Genomic DNA, 20,944 nt, shown 5'->3' on the forward strand with positions numbered 1-20,944 from the left:
CAGTAGAGAGAGGGTTTTGTCATGTTGGCCAGGCTGGTCTTGAACTCCTGACCTCAAGTGATCCACCTGCCTCAGCCTCCCAAAGTGCTGGGACTACAGGCATGAGCCACTGCACCTAGCCTGAATTTTGTTTAATTTCCACAATTCATGTTTAATACTTTTGTTGTAGCCAAAATACATTACATAATGCTTTGTTCTCCTTTCCCCCTTTTTTTACCCTTTAATGAAGAATAACATATTCCATACTGGCAAAAAAAAAGCAAAAGATATTCTCCTTATTTCTTTAACTCTAATTCTCTTTTCAGCTTGACTTAGAGTTGCCTAACAAATCTTAGAACTGTTCAGTTATAAGATTATGACAGTGAACTTGGAGACAGTAGAAAGAACAAACTTTAAAAAACAGTGGAGATTTTATACTCTCTGGTCCATCACCACAGCCACGTGGCTTTGAGATTTCAACAGTCTTTTTTTTAATTGCTTAAACAAAACTCTATTGCAGTAGAAAGTAGTTTTGAATTGCATTGACCTTGAAATCATGGTCAAGGCACAGAAGAAGGCCTTGACCATGATTTTAATCATTGTTAAACAATTGACTATATATCCAAAGCATTGCAACCATGACTATGAAACTTCTTTTAGTAAATTCTTTCCTGGGAGAATTCAAGAAACCTCCCAGGCTAAGCCCTAATTTCAGGGCTCACTTGCACGCCTGCATCACTCTGACAAGTTTCTTCATTTCCTGACTAGTTGCACTAGCAGTAGCTGGAGCGAACATGCTGCTTAATAATTAAGCAGTGCTTGGCAACCCAGTCAAAAGAACATAATTTTCATTTCATCCTATCACAAAATAATTACCTCAATAAATTGCAGCAATGAGGAATCTTGCTATTATTACAGAATACCGCTGGTTGGCAAAATCTTTCAAAGTAAGGGATCTAGGAGTAAAATCAATCAAACAGGCCATTGGTAATGAAGCTTGCATGTCTGCGGATTCAGCATCTGCGGATTCAGCCAATTACATGCCATGAAGCCTGCTTCATCGCCATGGCCTATTTTTATTAATTTTATTCCTAGATCCCATATTTTAAAAGATTTTGTTGATCAGATGAATTGTATAACAATAACAAAGCTCCTTATTGCTACAATTTACTGAGGTAAGGTAATTGTTGTATGTTATTTGAAGTAACTTATTTCTTATAATGATCTCGTGAAGCAGGCCTGTTCTTCCATTTTAAAGATGAGAAAACTTAGATGGTGTCTTGTAGATATTAAGTAATTTGCTCAAGATAGACGAGCTAGTGAGTGCTGCTGTTGGGAATGGAACATATAGGTCTTTTTTACTACAAAACCACAGCTCTTAAAGCTTTCCTCTAAGGCATAATTATTAATCCACTGTCCCATTTTTATTGCTGACCTATAATTAAAGCTCTAACAGAACTCCTAGTTAGCCTAAGGAAACAAGTACAGTATTTCCAGATAGAGTTGATGTCATTCTCTTCAAAAGCAAAGAAATTCTATTAGTCTATGAGACATGCTATGATTAAATATACAGTTTCTATAAGGCTTTTGAAATATTTAAGACAGCTGGAATATCCAAATTATTATCTTATAAACTCCTAGTTATCCAGGGAGTCTAGACGAACAAAAAAAAGGAACTAAATTATATAGTCACTTGTATATGTGTTTGTGTGTATATGAAATTCAATTAGCTATATACATACTGCCATAAATATGTATCTATTTTCAAGTTTGTTTTAGTTCTCCACAATTTTTACAATGATCTATGATTATAAAATATTCTAAATTATTTTATCACCATATTTCAGCAATTATGTGTAGGAAAGGTACACACATTCTCACACAGGCAGTCAAACATTTTTTAAATACCAAGAAATTTAGCTGCAATACAATTACTTAGTTGATGTCTGTCTGCAATGTTTTTTTTTTTTAATTCACAAGATAATAATTTTGGAGTGTTCGAACTAGAAAAAATAGCTAAATAAAACATTTTTTCTTCTAAATAGTCTCAACAGGGGTTTTTTTGGTTATAAAATGAATCTAATGAGCACACATATTCAATTAATTCTTACCAAAAAAAAAAAAAGAAATCCTGAACTTATAATAACTGCCAGATGACTCAAAAATACATCAGAAAATTTTCTAAATACTCATTTTCCCCAATAGAGAATTGCACATTTTAAACAATTTGAATAATTTTTCTTGAATTGTAGCTGGTTTACCTTTTAACTTCATATGCCACACATCCACATTCAAATCTGAAACTGTCTGCTGTAATAAAATCTGTCACCATGTAGATTACAGCCATCACCAAATACTGTGAAGTAGTAATGCCACAGTTGGACAATATAATGAACAATTAGGACTGCTATGCAGGAACTTATCAGTGGAATCCAAGTTCCTGGACTTTTTGAACTTGTGCAACTTATTGCTTTGTTTTCAATTTCATAATCCCAAAGGTCAGATGTACTGCAGTCAGAAAGGGAGGACTGGAAGGTCGCTTGGAAGTCACAATTATCTCCTGAGTTGGCTTCCATACTGTTAGATTATCTCATTAAAGAATCACTAAAGAATTCCTCATTGTTTTGATCTTTAGCATGATAATGGAAAGAAAAATGTTAAATAGCATGCCAAAGTGACAGTCAGCTTGGGGCATGCTTTTGAAAAAGTAGGAACGAATAGGATAAAGTTTTCACTATCATAATGGTGAAGAAACTCAGATAACCCAGAACTCAGGATTAACTCTGGAAAGTATGGAAAGTATGGTCTGGGTAAAGCATCACAACATAATGTTCTTTCTTTTTAATCAATATGTTATATATATATATATATATATATATATATATATATATATATATGTATTTTAATTGTACTTCAGGCATTTTTTTAAAATGTATTTATTACACTTTAAGTTCTGGGGTACATGTGCAGATCATGTAGGTTACATAGGTATACGTGTGCCATGGTGGTGGTCTGCTGCATCGATCGCCCCGTCAGCTACATTAGGTATTTCTCCTAATGCTATTCCTTCCCAATCCCCTCACTCACTGCTATTCCTTCCCTAGGTCCCCATCCCCCAGGCCCCAGTGTGTGGTGTTCCCCTCCCTGTGTCCATGTGTTCTCATTGCTTAACACCCACTTATGAGTGAGAACATGCAGCAATTCCATTATTGGGTATATACCCAAAGGATTATAAACCAATCTATTATAAAGACACATGCACACATACATTTATTGCAGCACTGTTCACAACAGCAAAGACTTGGAACCAACCCAAACACCAAACAATGATAGGCTGGATAAAGAAAATGTGGAACATACACACCATGGAATACTATGCAGCCATAAAAAGGATGAATTCATGTCCTTTGCAGGGATAGAAATGAAATTGGAAACCATCATTCTCAGCAAACTGACACAAGAACAGAAAACATAATGTTCTTAGAAGACAGAACACAACGTAAGAATTAGGAAAAATCTAGGAAGGGAAGAGATGAGACAGAAAACACACTTGTTTCAAAATTTGCCCTGGGTCCATATTAATAATGTACACTTCTCTTTCTCCTACAAGTTCTATGAGGCACAGCTGCAATCTAGTTGTAGTCTTCCCATCACAGAGTCCTACTCTTTTTTTATCATTATTGTGGTAAAATATGCATCATATAACAATCTTTTTTTTTTTTTTTTTTTGACAGGATCTTGCTCTGTCACCTAGGCTGGAGTGTGGTAGTACAATCAAGGACCACTGAGGCCTTGACCTCCCCAAGCTCAACTGATCCTCCCATCTCGGCCTACAGAGTAGCTGAGTGCACACCACCACAGGTGTGTGTTTGTTTTGAACTTGTGCAATGTATTGCTTTGTTTTCAGTTTTATAATCCCAAAGCTCAGATATACTGTAGTCAAAGAGGGAGGATTGGAAGACTGATTGGAAGCCACAATTATCTCCTGAGTTGGCTTCCATACTGTCACTAGACTCTTTCATTAAAGAATCACTAAAGAATTATACCTGCACAGCACCAAACCCAGCTAATTTTCTGCATTTTGTAAAGATGGCATTTCACCATGTTGCTCAGGCTGATCTCGAACTCCTGGGTTCAAGCAATTTACCAGCCTCAGCCTCCCAAAGTGTTGGAATTACAGGCATGAGCCACTGTGCCCAGCCCATTTTAACCATTTTTAAGTGTATAGTTCTGTGGTATTCAGTGTATTGACATTCTTAAGCAACCATCACCACCATCTATCTCCAGAAGTCTTTTCATCTTGCAAAATGGAAACTGTACCCATTAACACCACCTTTCCATTTCTCCCTACTAACCCCTGGCAACCAAAATTCTACCTTCTGTCTTTATGGATTTGAGTACTCTAGGTAACTCATATAAGAGGAATCATGCAGTGCATGTTTTTTTGTGTGTGTGAGTTGCTTATTTCACTTAGCATAATATCTTCAAGGTTGATTCACGTTGTAGCATATAAAATTTTATCTATTCATCTATCAATGGACACTTGAGTGGTTTTCAGCTTTTGACTGTTGTGAATAATGTTGCTGTGAACATGGGTCTAAAAATACCTGTTCTTTGGTTTCTTTTGGGAACATACCAAGAAGTGAAATTGCTATATCATATGGTCATTCTATTTCTACTATTTTGAGGAATTGCCATCCGTTTTCCAAAGTGGCTACAAAATTTTACATTCACCAGAAAAGCACAAGTGTTCCAATTTCTGCAAATCTTCGTAAGTATGTCATTTTGTAGGAGATGTTTTAGAGGGTTATAATACCCATCCCAATGGGGGTGAAGTGGTATCTCGGGACATTTGTATATCTTTTTTGAGAAATATCTATTCAAGGTCTTTGTTCATTTTTTAATCAGGTTATTTGTCTTTTTGTCATTGTTGTTGAGTTGTAGTTCATTTTATATTCTGACAGCAATCATTTATCAGATATATGATTTGCATATATTTTCTACCACTCCATGGATTGCATTTTCACCCGTTGATGCTGTCCTTTGATGAATAGTTTTTAATTTCAATGAAGTAAATGTGTCTGTTTTCTTTTGTTGCCTGTGCTGTTGGTGTCATTGAATAAATCTTTGCCACATCTAATATTATGAAGCTTTTCTCCTACGTTACTAAAAGTTTCACAGCTTTAGCTCTTATATTTAGATCTTTAAACCATTTTGAGATAACTTGTAGTATATAGTGTAAGGTAAGGGTCCAACTCCAATTATTTTACTTGTGGTTACCCAATTTTCCCATTACCTTTGTTAAAAAGACTGTCCTTTCCCGATTGGTCTTGGGTTCCCTCTCAAAACTGACCTGACCATATATTTGAAGGTTTATTTCTGGGCTTTCTATTCTATTCCACGGTCTATATGTCTGTTTTTATGCCAATAACACACTCTTAGGTACTGTAGCTTTTTAATGAAGTTTGAAATCAGGAAGTGTTAGACTTCTTACTTTTTTCTTTTGCCAGATTTTTTTGTTGTTGTTATTTGAGATCCACTGAGATTCCACATGAATTTTAGGATAAATTTTACTACCTTTACAAAAAAAATTATTGAAATTTTGACTGAGATTGCACTGAATCTGTAGATTGCTTTGGGTAGTACTGAAATCTTAACAATATTAAATCTTCCAATCTATGGACACAGAGTATCTTTTCCATTTATTTGTATCTTTTTAAATGTCTTTCAACACTGACAGTTTTCAATACTTAAAATTTTTGTCTCCTTAGTCTAGTTTACTCGTCAGTATGTTATCTTCTTGATGCTACTGTAAGTGAAATTGGTTTACTCATTTCATTTTTAGACTGTTCATCGTTATTGTATTAAAATGCAATTCAGTTTTGTGTGTTTGTTTTGTAACCTGCAACTTCACTGAGTTTTTTAACTAGTTCTAACAGGTTTTTTTTTTTTTTTAAATGGAATCTTCATGTACGATCATGTTATCTATGAATAGAGATAGTTTTACTTCTTCCTTTCCAATTCGAATGCCTCCAAATTTTTCTTGCCTAATTACATGGTCTAAAACTTTCAGAACTATGCCGAATAGCAATGATAAAAAATGGGCATTCCTGTATTGTTCCTGATCTTAAAGGAAAGGCTTTCAGTCTTTTACCATCAAGTGTGATGTGAGCTGTGGTTTCTCATACATGGCTTTTATTATGTTGAGGTTTCCTTCTTTTCCAAGTTTGTGAGTGTGTTTTATCCCTTTCTGAGGAAACCTACGTGATACGGGTTGGATGTGTGACCACTCCAAATCTCATGTTGAAATGTGATCCCCAATATTAGAGGTGGAGCTTGGTGGGAGGTGTTTGGGTCAGGAAGGTGGATCCCCTATGAATGGCTTGGTGCCCTCCTCATGGAAATAAGTGAGTTCTCACTGTTTGTTCACAAGAGAGCTGGTGGTATAAAGGAGCCTTGCACCTCCTCCCCTCCCTTGCTTCCTGTCTCACAATGTGACACACCTACTCCCCCATTGCCTTCTGCCATGAGCAAAAGCTTCCTCACAAAAAGCCAAGCAGATGCTGGTCCCCTGCTTCTACAGCCTGCAGATGAACCTTTTTTCTGTACAAATTACCTAGTCTGAAGGATTCTATGACAGCAACACAAAATGGACTAATACAATGTATTACATTGTCACAAAATTTTACATACAATTCGTTGCATTGTTCTGGAAAATCATTTCCTTCATTTAGATAACATATAAACATATTTTCATAAAGAATGATTTCCTTTACTCTCAACTAATGTAAAAATTAGTGGCCAGTTCCTGAAAAGAATGAAATGAATCTAAAATATTCCAGTTAAATAAAAGGAAAATTTCAGAATTCTCAAGAGGAAATGTAAGTGAAAGACTGCTATTATTTGGCTTGGATTTAAAAGTATTAATTAGTTTTTATTAAGGATATCTTTATGATCATTTACATTAAACTAATGTTAACATTTTCCTTGACATAGAAACAGAAAAACCCTAAGTCACAAAGGTATATTACAGGGAATTGAATGAGTACTGCTAGAGCTCACACCAGAATTATCCAACTGGATTCTTCAGTTGGATTCTTTTCATATGTAGTTGCCTCTATCCTTAAGTCTTGAGAACATCTTTGGCGAGAATTGTGTCATCACTGGTATCTCTATAAATGAGAAAAGTATTACCAGACTGCGTTTCAACTTTATTATTGCCTTAGGAGTAGCCTTCAAAGGAGGTCTTCAGTGTTTGCAGGTGTCTGATGATATTTGCAGAAATATTAACAAGGTATAGCATTCACTCCAGCTTACAGCAGTATTCACTCAAGTATTATAAGTGTCATAAGGCTGTTTACAAATAATTCTCTATTCCAGAGAAGCAGTTTGGCCAGAGATGTAATGACTTTTCAGTAGTTTCTATAAGGACAAATACAGGGCCCTAAATAGAAAGTTTAATATCTTGCATGGACAAATTTTTCATTAAGCTAATTCATGAACAAATGAACTCCTGACATTTTTTTTCCCCAAAGAGGTTTTCGATCTCTCTCAAAATAAGTAAAATCTCTTTTCCAAATTCAATCAAGCATTTCAAGACTTACCCAGTGGAAAGTCACAATTATTTCCGGCTAGTAGAGAACATTATATTCTATTCATATTTCTCTGATGGAAACTTATTTAAAAGCTGAGATTCAAGGACTCTGCCTTCATAAATTTGATAGCATTCGCAACAGAATGTCAGCCTTCTCTAAGAATTCCTAGCTAAGCCTACAGTGTCAATGTGTAAACGAAGAAATAATGTTTATTTACAAACCTTTTTGCTTGTAAGCAGAAAAGTGTACATGGGATGACAAGCATGGCAGGAGTTCTATCTTTGTACAGATATGGGCTCAGAAGACATTTTGCTTTGGAAGAAAAAAGTCACCACTTGATGTTGCCAGGTGTCTTTGAAATCTGCAAAGGGAGCTCACAAACTGAATGCTATTCTTATGTGATATCAATTTGCACACTTGAGCCACAACATAGGAGGAGACTACATTGTAAGACTGAGTAATTTTATCTCATTCCATGGTGAAAGAAAACAATGCGACTAAATATTCCTCCATTCACTCAGTCAATCAGTAAACCAGTAATATCAGCCAGTCTATGTAATATTTATTGACTCTAAGTGCCAATCAGTATTCTAGAAGTGGGAGAACTAGATACATTTCCTGAACTAATGGGGACACTATTTTGCATTTTCATGACCTCCTTAAAATACCAGACAAACTGTTTGCAACTCTGGAAGAATGGTATCATTTCATACAGAAATATTCCTTTTTTTAATTAAAATCTCACTAGGGCACATGACCCCACCAAATTTGCCCTAATTGTTATAAGGCATCTTTTATTGGAATTGTGATAAGAAATCTTATAAGATAGGTCAAAATAAAGTTCCAGTAAAGTCTTAGTTTCTCCCTAGGAGAAAGAAACACAAACTTCACTTGCCAGCTGTCAAATCCTCAGAACTAAGGTTTTCCCCCAGAAAAAGATTAATGGAAACATCATTTTCAGACTTGATAGTTGCTGCTTCAAAAGGTGGTTTTATACAAATACTAAATTAAAAAAAAAAAAAAAACTTAGTACACAATGAATTGCTTTTATTTCTGTATGCATCCACATTTCTGCATTTAGTGGTCCTGAACAGAAAGGGAAAAGACACAGCAATTTGCCAGGAGGTCAAGTCCGCCAATTTCAGGGATCTGCTGTGCACACCAGGTTCTTTTTTAATCCCTGCTGAGGGTCCTGAGAAGCAGCAGCAGCACCAAAACCAAGGCAGGCACTGGATTCCAGGTCACATGACACTGTTCAAGGTACACGACCCCACTAAATTTGCCCCAATCGTTATAAGGCATATTTTATTGGAATTGTGATAAGAAACCATATAAGATGGCTCAAAATAAAATGTCAGTAAAGTTTTAGTTTTTCCCTAGGAGAAAGTCACTGTACAGCCAATTTCAGCATATGCTGAGAACACTTTCTCAGTTCAATGCTTTCATGTTTTCACAGGCGGGAAGTACTGCCAGTTTTGTACATCATACCCAGAGATGAAAGACCAATCCCCATTACTACGGTTCATCTTTTCTTTTATAATTCCATTGACCGTTATGACACAAAACAGTCTACAACTAGGAAGCAATTATAGGCACCAAAATATATTAAAGAAAATGATTTCTGTTACACCACTGTGTACACTAGCATCTGAGTCATACAACAATTGACAAGAGTGAAAAGTTCCTAATGGTGTTATCTGGCATGAAAAGTATTTTATGAAGACTGTTTTCAAAATAACAGAAGGAATCTAACAGACCTATGTCCCAAAAGAAAAATAAAAGGCATACCCAGTTCAAGGTCTCTCTGAAGTCCATCTATGGGACCAAGATTAAAATCAGCTCTCTTGGAAGAAAGATAGCACTGAAGGAAAGAGAAAAGGTAACATAGAAATAATTAAAAGCATTGAGTAATAATAATAAAATAGCATTGAAGGAAGGAAAAAAGGGCCATAGAAAAAATAAAAAGCTTTAGGAGGTATGTTTATTTTAACTAAAATAAATGAAGAAATTCCTAATAAATACTCATACCATTGAATCATTAGTTACAAGTAAATACTTGTAAATTTCATATGCTATACCTTGCTCACTGGAAAATTCTCAGAATCTACATCAGTAAAACTTTCAACAAGGAGTTCAATGTGGTATTCTTGTTGTCTGACCATAAATGTAAGGATTTATTTCTGGTTTCTCAATTGTATTGTTTATATATCCAATTCTACTGTAATGCAATATATTTTTTTTAATTTTCAAGTTTATGTTCAGGGCAACACGTGTAGGATGTGCAGGTTTGGTAATGCAGGTAAACATGTGCCATGGTGGTTTGCTACACACATCATCCCATCACCTAGGTATTAAGCCCAGCATCTATTAGCTATTCTTCCTGATGCTCTCCCTCCTGATGACCCCCCCAACCTAACAACAGGCCCCAGTTTGTGTCGTTCCCTTCTCTGTGCCCATGGGATCTCATTGTTCAGGCCCCACTTATAAGTGAGAACCTACAGCATTTTGTTTTCTGTTACTGTGTTAGTTTGCTGAGGATAACAGCTTCCAGCTCTATCCATGTCCCTGTAAACGACATGATCTGATTCCTTTTTATGGCTGCATGGTATTTCATGGTGTAACCACATTTCTTTATCCAGTCTATCACTGATGGGCATTTAGGCTGATTTCATGTCTTTGATATTGTGAAGAGTGCTGCAGCACGTCATACAAGCTGCTTTGACACTCTAGGATCTTCAATGTAGAAAACTTTGCTGACAAACCTTGAAGTCTTAAAAATGGTGTTTTTCTTTTTTCTTTACCTTCTGCTCTGTGACCTCCCTCTGGTCATTGCCGCTAGGAAAGTTACAACCATTATAAATGAAACACAAGGAAAAATAGACTGTCCAATTTTGACTAAGAATTGGTCCTTCAATAGCTAAAATGTCTGAATGATGGAGGGCATAGGCTTAACTCCACAGAACTAGAGTCGGAAAACCATAATAGGAGAGTGAGAAGACCCCATCCCTGGGAGGCCAGCCAAGGATAAGGGGTCTGAGAAGAGGGCAGGAAAGATGGGCATGACTTTGCAGGGGGTAGATTGGGGAAGAGACCAGAGAGAGAAAAAAGTTCCTGGTTTCCAGAAACCACATCAAAAAAGAACTGTGTTCACCTCATGTGATGGTTAAGCAACTTCTAGGCCGGCGTCAGGGAGTGTGATGGAAGCTGAGCTCAAACTTGCAGACAAGTTGTTGCTTTCAAAGAAACACCAGCACAGAGGAGCCATCTGAGCTCCTCTTACTGCTGTAAGATGAGGTACTTCCATAAAAACAACCGCATGGGGCAGAAGGCTCACCAAAGAAGCATCGGTGGATACTGGTGGGTACACACACATGCACGCGCATACACACAATCACACAAAAAAGAGCCTGGACAAAACAAAATAAAAAGATTGACAGGACAAAATAAAAAGATGAATAGGACTGGACAATGCGTGGATTTAAACACTTTTCATGCTGATATTGACTGCCTTTGCTAATATAACTTTAATATTTTATTTTACTAGCAAATTCTCAATTTCCTGATTAAAAAATAACATTTGGCTGGGCATGGTGGCTCATGCTGTAATCCCAACACTTTGGGAGGCTGAGGTGAGTGGATCATGAGGTCAGGAGTTCGAGACCAGCCTAGCCAACATACTGAAATCCTGTCTCTACTAAAAATACAAAAATTAGCTGGGTATGGTGGCAGGCACCTGTATTCCCAGATACATGGTGGTCTGAGGCAGGAGAATCACATGAACCGGGGAGGCGGAGGTTGCAGTGAGCTGAGACCCCACCACTGCATTCCAGCCTGGGCAACAGAGCAAGACTCTGTCTCAAAATAAAGAAATAAAATAACATCTGCAACAACAAAGAAAGGAAAACAAAACCTCTTTCATTATTTTGAGGAAAAACATAGAAATGAGAAAGAAAGGGAATCCTGTTACATGGCATATATTCCTAATATCTTCTTGCACTCATTTCTAGAATAAACACAATTTCTAATAGGAAGGCTGTTTACTAGATCATTTTAAAATATCATTTTACCCTTATTATAAAAACAATAGATGTAGAGGCCAGCATGGTGCCTCATGTTTATAATCCCCGCACTTTGGGAGGCCGTAGTGGGAGATCAGTTAAGGTCAAAAGTTCAAGACCAGCCTGGCCAACACAGTGAAACCCTGTCTCTACTCAAAAAATAAAAATAAAAATAAAAAAAACAACTTTAGCTGGGTGTAGTGACATGCACCTGAAGTCCCAGCTACTCAGGAGGTTGAGGCAGGAGAATCACTTGAACCAGGAGACAGAGATTGCAGTGAGCCAAGGGCATGCCACTGCATTCCAGCCTGGGCAACAGAGCAAGACTCCGTCTAAAAATAACAAAACAAAACCTCAAAAACAATAGATGCTGTTTTAGAAAAGTTGGAACCATAAAGATATACCAAAAATAAAAGTGGTACATAAGCCAAACATGTAGAGATAATTCTGTCTCATATTTTATGGGCAGTACCATACCATAAGTGCAATAAATATATTGATGGGTAATCATGGTTTTTCCATAACAATATATCATCAGCATTTTCTCATTTTTAAATAGCATTAAAAATTATGACAGATGGATGCACAGATGTCCATATTATCGATGCATCATAACTTATTTAAATATTAACCTAATATCATAAAATTAGATGACTTCCCATTTCTACCATATTAAACGATATTTTGAGGAGACTTTTTTCATGAGCTCATTTTGTTTCTTAGAATAAATTTCCAAAAGTGAAATTACCAGTTAGAGGGCATGAACACGTTTAAAATCCTCTTTCATATTATAAAAATACTAAACAAAAAAGGTAGGGTTTATAATTCTCTTGCCTGCAGTAGTATCCACCTTCCTATACACTTCCCAAAAATGAACATGCTTTTTTATTTTTCATATTTATTTTAAAAATGTTGGTAGCTTTTTGTTTTCAATTGTGGTTTACAACTAATAGTGAAGTTGATAACTTCATCATATGTGGTCATTTCTCTTTGTGTATGTGTGAGTTGTTTTCAAGACTTTTACCTGTATTTCTATGGAAGAAAAATGTATCTTTGATTTATTGACCTGGAAAAGAATTATTGGTCTGCTATACTGCAGACATTTTCCCTCCTTCATTTTACTTGCGATGTTTCGATATACTGAAACTTTTAATTTATACATTCTAATTTATTGACTTTTAAAGTTTTCTTCTTTCATTTAACACTTAACAAAGTTCTTTTCCATCCCAATACTTATTCAACATCAATATTCAAAAAACATATTTTGAAAATCTACTACATATCAAAAAATAAAAAATAAAAAGAAAGAAAAACTTGCCTTGACTTTTCAAAGCTGATTATTAGGGGCAATAAAAACTATGGCTTCATTGTTAATATTCAACATTTTATCTTTAGAAACTTTTGTTATCTGGAGCAGATAAGAAATGTATTTCATGAAATTGCCCGATACTCATTTATTGTATGTAATAAGAACGGCATGGTATGGTGGTTGGTATTGACGGTTTCAGGATCAGATAGAATTGTTTGTGAATTCCAGCTCCTCCACGGAACAGCTCTGTGTCCTCTGGCATTTTATTTTACCTAGTCTAAGACACATTTCCTCAAGCTGTAAAATAGGAACAAAAATAGAACTACTATTCCTACTATTTTTGTCTTTGGTAAAGATTAAACAAGACACTGGATGGAGATTATTTAACAGTGCTTGGCATATAGTAAGTATGTATACAAATCAACTGAAATTATTATTAGCCATTTTGCTTTCCCAACTAATTTGGAATGCCAACTCTATTTGTTAAACACATTACAGATATGCTTAATATTTCTAACAATCATATTCTTTTCTAATTATAAACTTTCATATTTTTAGTGTAGTTTATATGCTACACTATTACTCCTATTGAAACTTTTCTCTTTACCTTCTCCCTTTTTCTACCTATTTATCTCTCATTTTTCTACATAAACTTGCAAGATACTGTCTCAGGTTCCAAAATTAATCCTTGTTAGATTTTGTACTACAATATAATTAAATTGATTCCATGAAAATGGACCTATTTCCAGCAGTGAAACATCCCATTAAGAGGCATAGTCTTGTCATGAGTCTTTTTTCTGTACATCTGTATTTTTTCTGATTTTCTTCAGATAGGTTCTACATATTTATTTTTAGATTTCTTGCATAGATAATTATGTTGTAATATAAACTGAATGTGTGTTTCCCCTACAATTCATATTTAAAACCCTACTTGCCAATGTGATAGTATTTGGAGGTGGGGTCTTTGGGAAGTTATGAGGTCATGAGGGTGGTGCCACCATGACTGGATTACTGCCCTCTCAAGAAGAGCCACAGGAGAGGTGATCTGTCTCTGTGCCATGTGAGGTCTTAATAAGAAGGCAGCCACCTGCAGACCAAGAAGAAGGCACCAGACACTGAATCTGCTGTCACCTTGATGGTACCAGCAACTAACAAATATACTTAATTACCTATCTATAATTATCTTGAATGCAAATGTATTGAATTCATCAAAAGACATAGAATGACTGAACAGGTAAAAACCCATTTTATGAGACCAGCATTACCCTGATAATAAAGCCGATAAGGGCATTTAAAGGATAAAAATTACAAGCCAATATTCCTGATGAACACAGATACAAAAATTTTCAACAAAATATTGGCAAACTGAGTTCAGCAACACATTAAAAAATCATTCAGTATGATCAAGTGGGATTTAGCTCAGGAATGCATGTATGGCTCAACATATACCAATCAAATAATGTGATAAACCACATTAACATAATGAAGGACAAAAACCATATAATCTTCTCAACAGATTCAGAGAAAGCATTTGAAACATTCAAAATCCTTTTATAATAAAATATTTCAACAGATTACACATAGGGAGAATACAAGAAAAGCCATAGGGCCAACATGTGGCAAACATCATACTTAACAGTGAAAACTTGAAAACTTTTTTTGTAACATCAGGGACAAAACAAAAATACCCATTCTCACCATTTATTTTCAGCTTCATACAGGAAGTCCTAGCCAGAGCCTTTAGGCAAGAGAAAGAAATAAAAGGCATTCAGATCAGAAAGAAAGAGGTAAAACTGTCCCTGTTTGCAGATACATCATCTTATATGTAGAAACCCAAAAAACTCAACAAAAAACTGTTAAAGCCAATAAAAAAATTCAGTAATATTGAAGGATAAAAAGCAGCATACAAAAATCAATAGTTTTTCTATATACTAATAAGAAACTATCCAAAAAATTGTGAAAACAATCCCATTTACAACAGCAACATACAAAGCAAAAACTTAGGTATAAATCTAATTAACAAGGTGAACGATCTGCATACTGAAAACTATAAAACACTGAGAATTAAACTGAAGGAAACACAAATATATGAAAAGGTATTCCATGTTCCCAGATTAAAAAAATTAATATTGTTAAAATGTCCACAGTACTCAGAGCAATCTACAGAATTAACGCAATCCCTATCAAAATCCCAATGTAATTTTCACAAAAATAGAAAAAAAATTTAAATTCGTATGAAATCACAAAAGAGTCCAACTAGTCGAAACAATCTTGAGCAAAAAGAACAAAGCTGGAGGCATTACACTATTTGGTTTCAAAATATACTATAAAGCAACTCTAATCAAAACATAAAAATAGAACAAAAATAGACACACAGACCAAAAGAACAAGCTAGAAAACCCTGAAATAAAGCAACATTTTTCTTTTAACTTTAATTTTAGGTTCAAGGGTACATGTGCAAGTTTGTTATATAGGTAAATTGTGTGTCATGCGAGTTTGGTGTAGATTATTTTGCCACCCAGGTAATAAGAATAGTACTCAATAGGTGGTTTTTCAATCCTCACCCTCTTCTCTCCCTCCACTCTTAAGTAGTCCCCACTGTCTGTTGTTCCCCTCTTTTTGTCCATATACACTCAATGTTTAGCTTCCATTTATAAGTAAGAACATGCAGCATTTTCTTTTCTCTTCCTGTATTGTGTATCAAACCACATATTTGTAGTCAACTGATTTTGACAAAGTGGAGAAAGGAGAGTTTCCTCGGTAAATGGTGTTAGAAAAACTGGACATCCATATTCAGACAAAGAAAATTGGACCCTTATATCTCACCATGTAAAATAACCAGCTTGAAATGGATTAAAGACTTAAATCATAGGCTTTAAACTATAAAACTTCTACCCGTAAAAGTAAAGATGGAGGAAAGTTCCACAACATTGGTATGGGCAATAATTTTCTGGCTATATCCCCAAAAGCCCAGGCAACAAAAACAAATCAGACAAATAGGACCGCATCAAACTAAAAAGCTTCTGCAGAGCAAAGATGACAATTAGCAATTTAAAGTCAAAAATCCACAAAATGGTAGAAAACATTTGTAAACCATGCCTCTGATAAAGGTTGACATTCAGAGTATATAAAGGGCACAAGCAACTTCATAGCAAGTAAATAATAACCTGATTTAAAGGTGGACAAAGATCCGAGGAGACATTTCTCAAAAGAAGATATATACAAATATTCAATAGGTACACAAAAAAACTCTCAGTATTACTAATTATCATGAAAATCTAAATTACAACCACAAGGAGATATAATCTCCTATCTGTTACAATGGTTTTTACCAAAAAATAGATGAAAGACAACAAGTGCCGCAGAATGCGGAAATAAGGGAGCAGCACCAAAACCAAGGCATGCATCGGATTCAAGGTTGTTTTTGGTCCAGTTGTCAGATTCCAAACTAAACCCCAATGGATTGCAAAGATGACCAAATGAAAGCCCTGTTTAAAACTTCCTCAATTTTTAAAAGCAAAAGCAATTACCAGAAAGTAAAACAATTAAGAGGGATCATGTGTGCTTACAAGTGTCTTCATGTGATCTTTCTCCAAGTCCAACCACCAAGGACTCTGAGAGCTGGCAGGTCTGAGTAACCCTGGTGACTATTCTTTTCACCTTATCAAAATCTTAGCTGAAAACAATGGATGAGCCAATGACAGCAAAGGGTGGCAGGGCTGAGGACGCAATTTCATTTCCCAGGCTGATGGAGAGTGAAAAAGTACAGTTGCAAAAGTAAACAAGGGAGGTTTTCCAACCTTACCTGAAGGCTTCTGGCCAAAGCAAGGAAGTATCATGGAAGTTGCTGGGTGGCGATGGTGCAAAAAGGATTTTGAGGAGGAGGATAGAAAAAGCAGCACCCCTCAATAAAGGTGGGGAGGAGAGAAGATATGGGGAAAGCTCTGAATTCCTCACAAAAGGCCAATCTCAGAGAGGAGTGGAGGGGTTGCAACCTATGCTTCGGCAAAGAGCAGGAGTAGAGGACCCTGGGGACAGGATGATGGTTTCGAAGGGGCATCATTTAAGACTTAAAGAAACCAGGGGTGCAGGCAAAGCACCTCACACACCCAGCAGTAGTCCCACACGCTGGGACCTGAAACCTTCGCATCTACTCTAACAAGCCCCCCAGGTTAGAGGGCTGTTGTTGCAGGGAGAGTGGGAGGTGGGGAAGGGGGAGGGAAGAAGACAGAGACTCCAGACCGTGTAATCAGCAGCAAGGTGATTGTGTGATGTGTCTTCTCACAGCTGAGTTAGATGTGCCCCAACACTTATAATAGGAATCAATTTAAGTAGACTTTCTTGATCCCAGAAGTTCAACTATGTGGACAGTGGTTACACTTGACAAGATGATGTATTATAGCACAACTTATATAATTCAAATGGACAAAAAAATCAGTATCATTTACAATATCTTAAGATAAATTTCCAGCCAGGTGTAGTGGCTCATACCTGTAATCCTAGCGCTTTGTGAGGCCAGTGTGGATGGATCACAAGTTCAGGAGTTGAAGACTAGCCTGGCCAATATGGTGAAAATCTTTCTCTACTAAAAATACAAAAATTAGCTGGGTGTGGTGGCACATGCCTGTAGGCTGTGAGGCTGAGGCAGGAGAATCGCTTTAACTGGGGAGGCAGAGGTTACAGTGAGCTGAGATTGCACCACTGCACTCCCGCCTGGGTGACAGAGCAAGCCTCCATCTGAAAATATAAATTTCCTTTGAATGGGAGGTTCCTTTCAAGTACTTTGAGCTTTACAAGACGTATCTAGAAAATTTACTACTGCAGAAAATGAAGGCTACTTAAATTGAATGGGGGAAAGGGGAAGGGCTTGTGGTTTTTCTTTTTGATTAATTGCTGTAACACTGTCTTTCAGGTGGCTGAAGGAATTTCACATCTTCTTTAGACATCATTAGGTGCCAAAGTACTTGCATGACAACTTTGATGCTATATGAATTCTGCCATTTTGCTAGTATTGACATGGCCTTTGGGTCCACCACTCCATTAGAACTATTAAGTCCATTCGTATTAATTTTTGTTACAAATCTTACAAAGGGGGTGCGTCTGGGTATTTAGGCCCACATGCTATTTAAGGCTGTATATTTGGTTTTCATAAATTGTTCTTAGAGGCTCAATTATCATCCCTGTCCATCTTGTAAATACCATGTCTTCATCATCTTCTAGACCCCAGCGAATTGTGCCACCTCCTACTCCTTTCTGGCCTTCTTCAAGCTCTTCCAACAGTTGGAAATTGCCAGGGACTTTGACTCCCAAATCCATGGTGGCTGACATCTTGAGTCGCTGTCCAATAACTTATTTTCACAAATGTATTAACACACCAGATGCATCAGAAATTTAACTTCAACTATGCCAACTTTATTCAGAAAAGTTGACATATTAATCTGTTTCTTTAAAGGTCACACAAGTTGGATGTTAAAGGGGACACTGATTTTTTTTTTTTAATGTGGCTACTGTAAATCCTTACAAAGTTAGTTAAAAAAAAAAAAAGATCTAATCTATAAGTTTAGTATCACAAGTTTCCATGAGTGAAATTGCTCAGCTATTGTTATTTCTTCATAATATTTTTCTTCTAGCATGATATACAAAAGAAATTCATGCTTTAAAGTGATTCTCAATTTTTATCTGCAGATTCTCACCCACATTTTAAATAAAATGCAAAAGTGGAAATTTCTCAGAAATCAAAATGAAAAGCAAGAAGGCCAAAAGGTGACCTCTCCATGTAATGTTTAAAATGAAATCTGTTTATTTGATAGATATATGCCTTCACTTCTTTCCAAGGCTGTAAGTTATTAGAATTTTTCATGCAGCCAAGACCTTTCCTACTCAGCGGCTTTCCAATTCTTCACATTAACCTTTTCTCTGAAGCAGGACCATGCATGTTATCACAGCCAGGGTACTGAAGGAGGCTTCATATAGATTAATAATGGAAGGGAGTTGACACTGCTTGTCAAACCAGCCAAGTCGTTCCTCTTTGCTGCTCATCAAGGAATAGTGAGGGCTCTTCCAGACAGGCCAGAGCAAGGGGCAATAAGCCTACAGTTAGCATCTCTAGGGAAATTGGACAAATACAAATGAATCCTTGCCCTTGGCTGCACTTGGTATTGAATGGTTACTGAGTAGTAACAGCATGACAGCTATCCGAAACTAAGAGAAAAATATTATTAGCCTGTTTCATTCTACAGAGAAAAAAGTTTTCAGTAATCACTTTTCTTGTTTTAATGTAATAGCAACTGAATATATAAATGGAAGGCAAACAATGGCAAAATCAAATACATAGAACCTCATTTTAGCAGAAGAGAATGAACTCTGTAAACATGAATTGATATTTTATCTGAATAAAAAAGAAGAAGATATATGTTTGAGTTAAGTGACCTATAATAATAGAATTCATGCCTCTGGATAATTAATTGCACCAATAGCTACTATGAACCAGCAATGAGCCCCTGGTAATTTTATGAAAATGTGGTTTTTGAAGGGCGATTATGTGTAAGAATGACACTAGTCTCCATTACTGAAAGAGAGTGTGCCCTCAAGATTTCATACTGCAGTAGAAATGACAGGAATGTGTGTGTCGTTTCCCCCGTTTTCCCTTCGTAAACTTCTTCGTTTATCAGTGTTCTCCCAGTATGCCATGGGGCATTTTCCCACCTGTGACAGTTGCTTTATCTCATCTCAAGACCTCTTATAATAAAATAAAGGTTCCAAATCACACAAGATTTGGGTCCCAGATGACTCGCCCAGGACATAAATCTAGGTCTCGCATTCTCCAAAGCTTGTGCCCTCCTACTACTCTGAAATCAAAGGACAAAGGCCAGAGTTGTATTCCATGTGCAGTTGGCAACAACCCCCTGGCAGCAGTGATCTGTCAATGAACATAAAATCTACCCATCCAATTAGTATTCATTTCAAATATTTCCACATTAAATTCACACTTAACCTGTTCATTTCCACCACAGCATTTTACAGCGGCATTAACAAGTTCTTTTGAATTTTGTTTCATTCACATAACATAAAAAGTTACATTTTTGTTTAGTGCTTCATAATCAGTGAAAACTGACTGAAAATATATTCCATCAGGTTAAAATCTTCATGATTTGTTAATTTTTATATACGGACTTGTCTCTTTTGTAAACAATATATCTTAGTTTCTTATCTACACTAAAGGCATATAAAATAAAATCCATACAGAGCCAGGTATCTAGCCAAATCTCCCAGACTTCTCAGAAGCCCTGCTTTCAAGATGTACAGGGAACTAAAACTGGAGAAAGGAGAATGTCACTTACAGTGCTGTTCATCACTGTTGTCCCCACACTGATCTGTGAAGTCACAAACACAGTCAGGAGGCAAGAAGACTCCATTGTCACACTGAAAGCTTTCTGTTCCTTGCCGACCCAGTGCAGAAGTGAAAACACAGGCAATCCAAAGGAAACAAAAAGCTTCATTCATTGGGATTGCCAACATTCTGTCCAGGAAGAAAAGTATTCCTTGGTATTGTCTATTAGAGATCAAGCAGTGGTAATAAGGAAGTCCATCATTGGAAACATTCTTTTTTTCGATATTCTTCCGTTCCCAGATTTGCTTCTTCTAACTGGATACTATTGGTAACTATCTGCAACTCTAACAAATTACTCCTCAGGCAGTTAATTTATTCTTTCAGGGGCGTGACTTTAGAAAATATTTAACTTGAATAACTGCATTGCTTCCGTAGCTAGCTAACCATAGATGATTATCGCTCCCTGTATGCTATATTTACAAAATTTAAGCCTTTATGGTCATGCTATCTCCTGAAAGACATTTGTAAAATATAAAGGCCAGGAAAATAAATAGGAGGGGAGAGGGAACCATGATAAAGTTATAAGTTGCATAAAAATGGTCTGTGGTAATTCCTATACTCACCTAATCACATTCATGTAATTTAGAACATAATGGTGAACACTAAAACATAC

The 20,944-nt window shown here is 36.3% G+C and overlaps 1 protein-coding gene and 1 pseudogene across 1 annotated transcript in view; both read right to left on the minus strand.

Moving 5' to 3' along the window:
- The window catches only part of MALRD1 (MAM and LDL receptor class A domain containing 1), a 538,747-nt gene extending 518,152 nt beyond the window's left edge, over window positions 1-20,595 (minus strand). The window contains exon 1 of the mRNA XM_037738994.1: window positions 20,282-20,595. Within this exon, the coding sequence (XP_037594922.1) occupies window positions 20,282-20,459 (178 nt within the window). The 5' untranslated portion in view covers window positions 20,460-20,595. The remainder of the gene's footprint in view (window positions 1-20,281) is intronic.
- LOC108305209 lies at window positions 17,828-18,269 on the minus strand (annotated as a pseudogene).
- Window positions 20,596-20,944: the final 349 nt, after the last annotated feature.

The sequence above is a fragment of the Cebus imitator genome, unplaced genomic scaffold, assembly GCF_001604975.1.
Source record: "Cebus imitator isolate Cc_AM_T3 unplaced genomic scaffold, Cebus_imitator-1.0 Scaffold61, whole genome shotgun sequence".
Taxonomy (NCBI): domain Eukaryota; kingdom Metazoa; phylum Chordata; class Mammalia; order Primates; family Cebidae; genus Cebus; species Cebus imitator.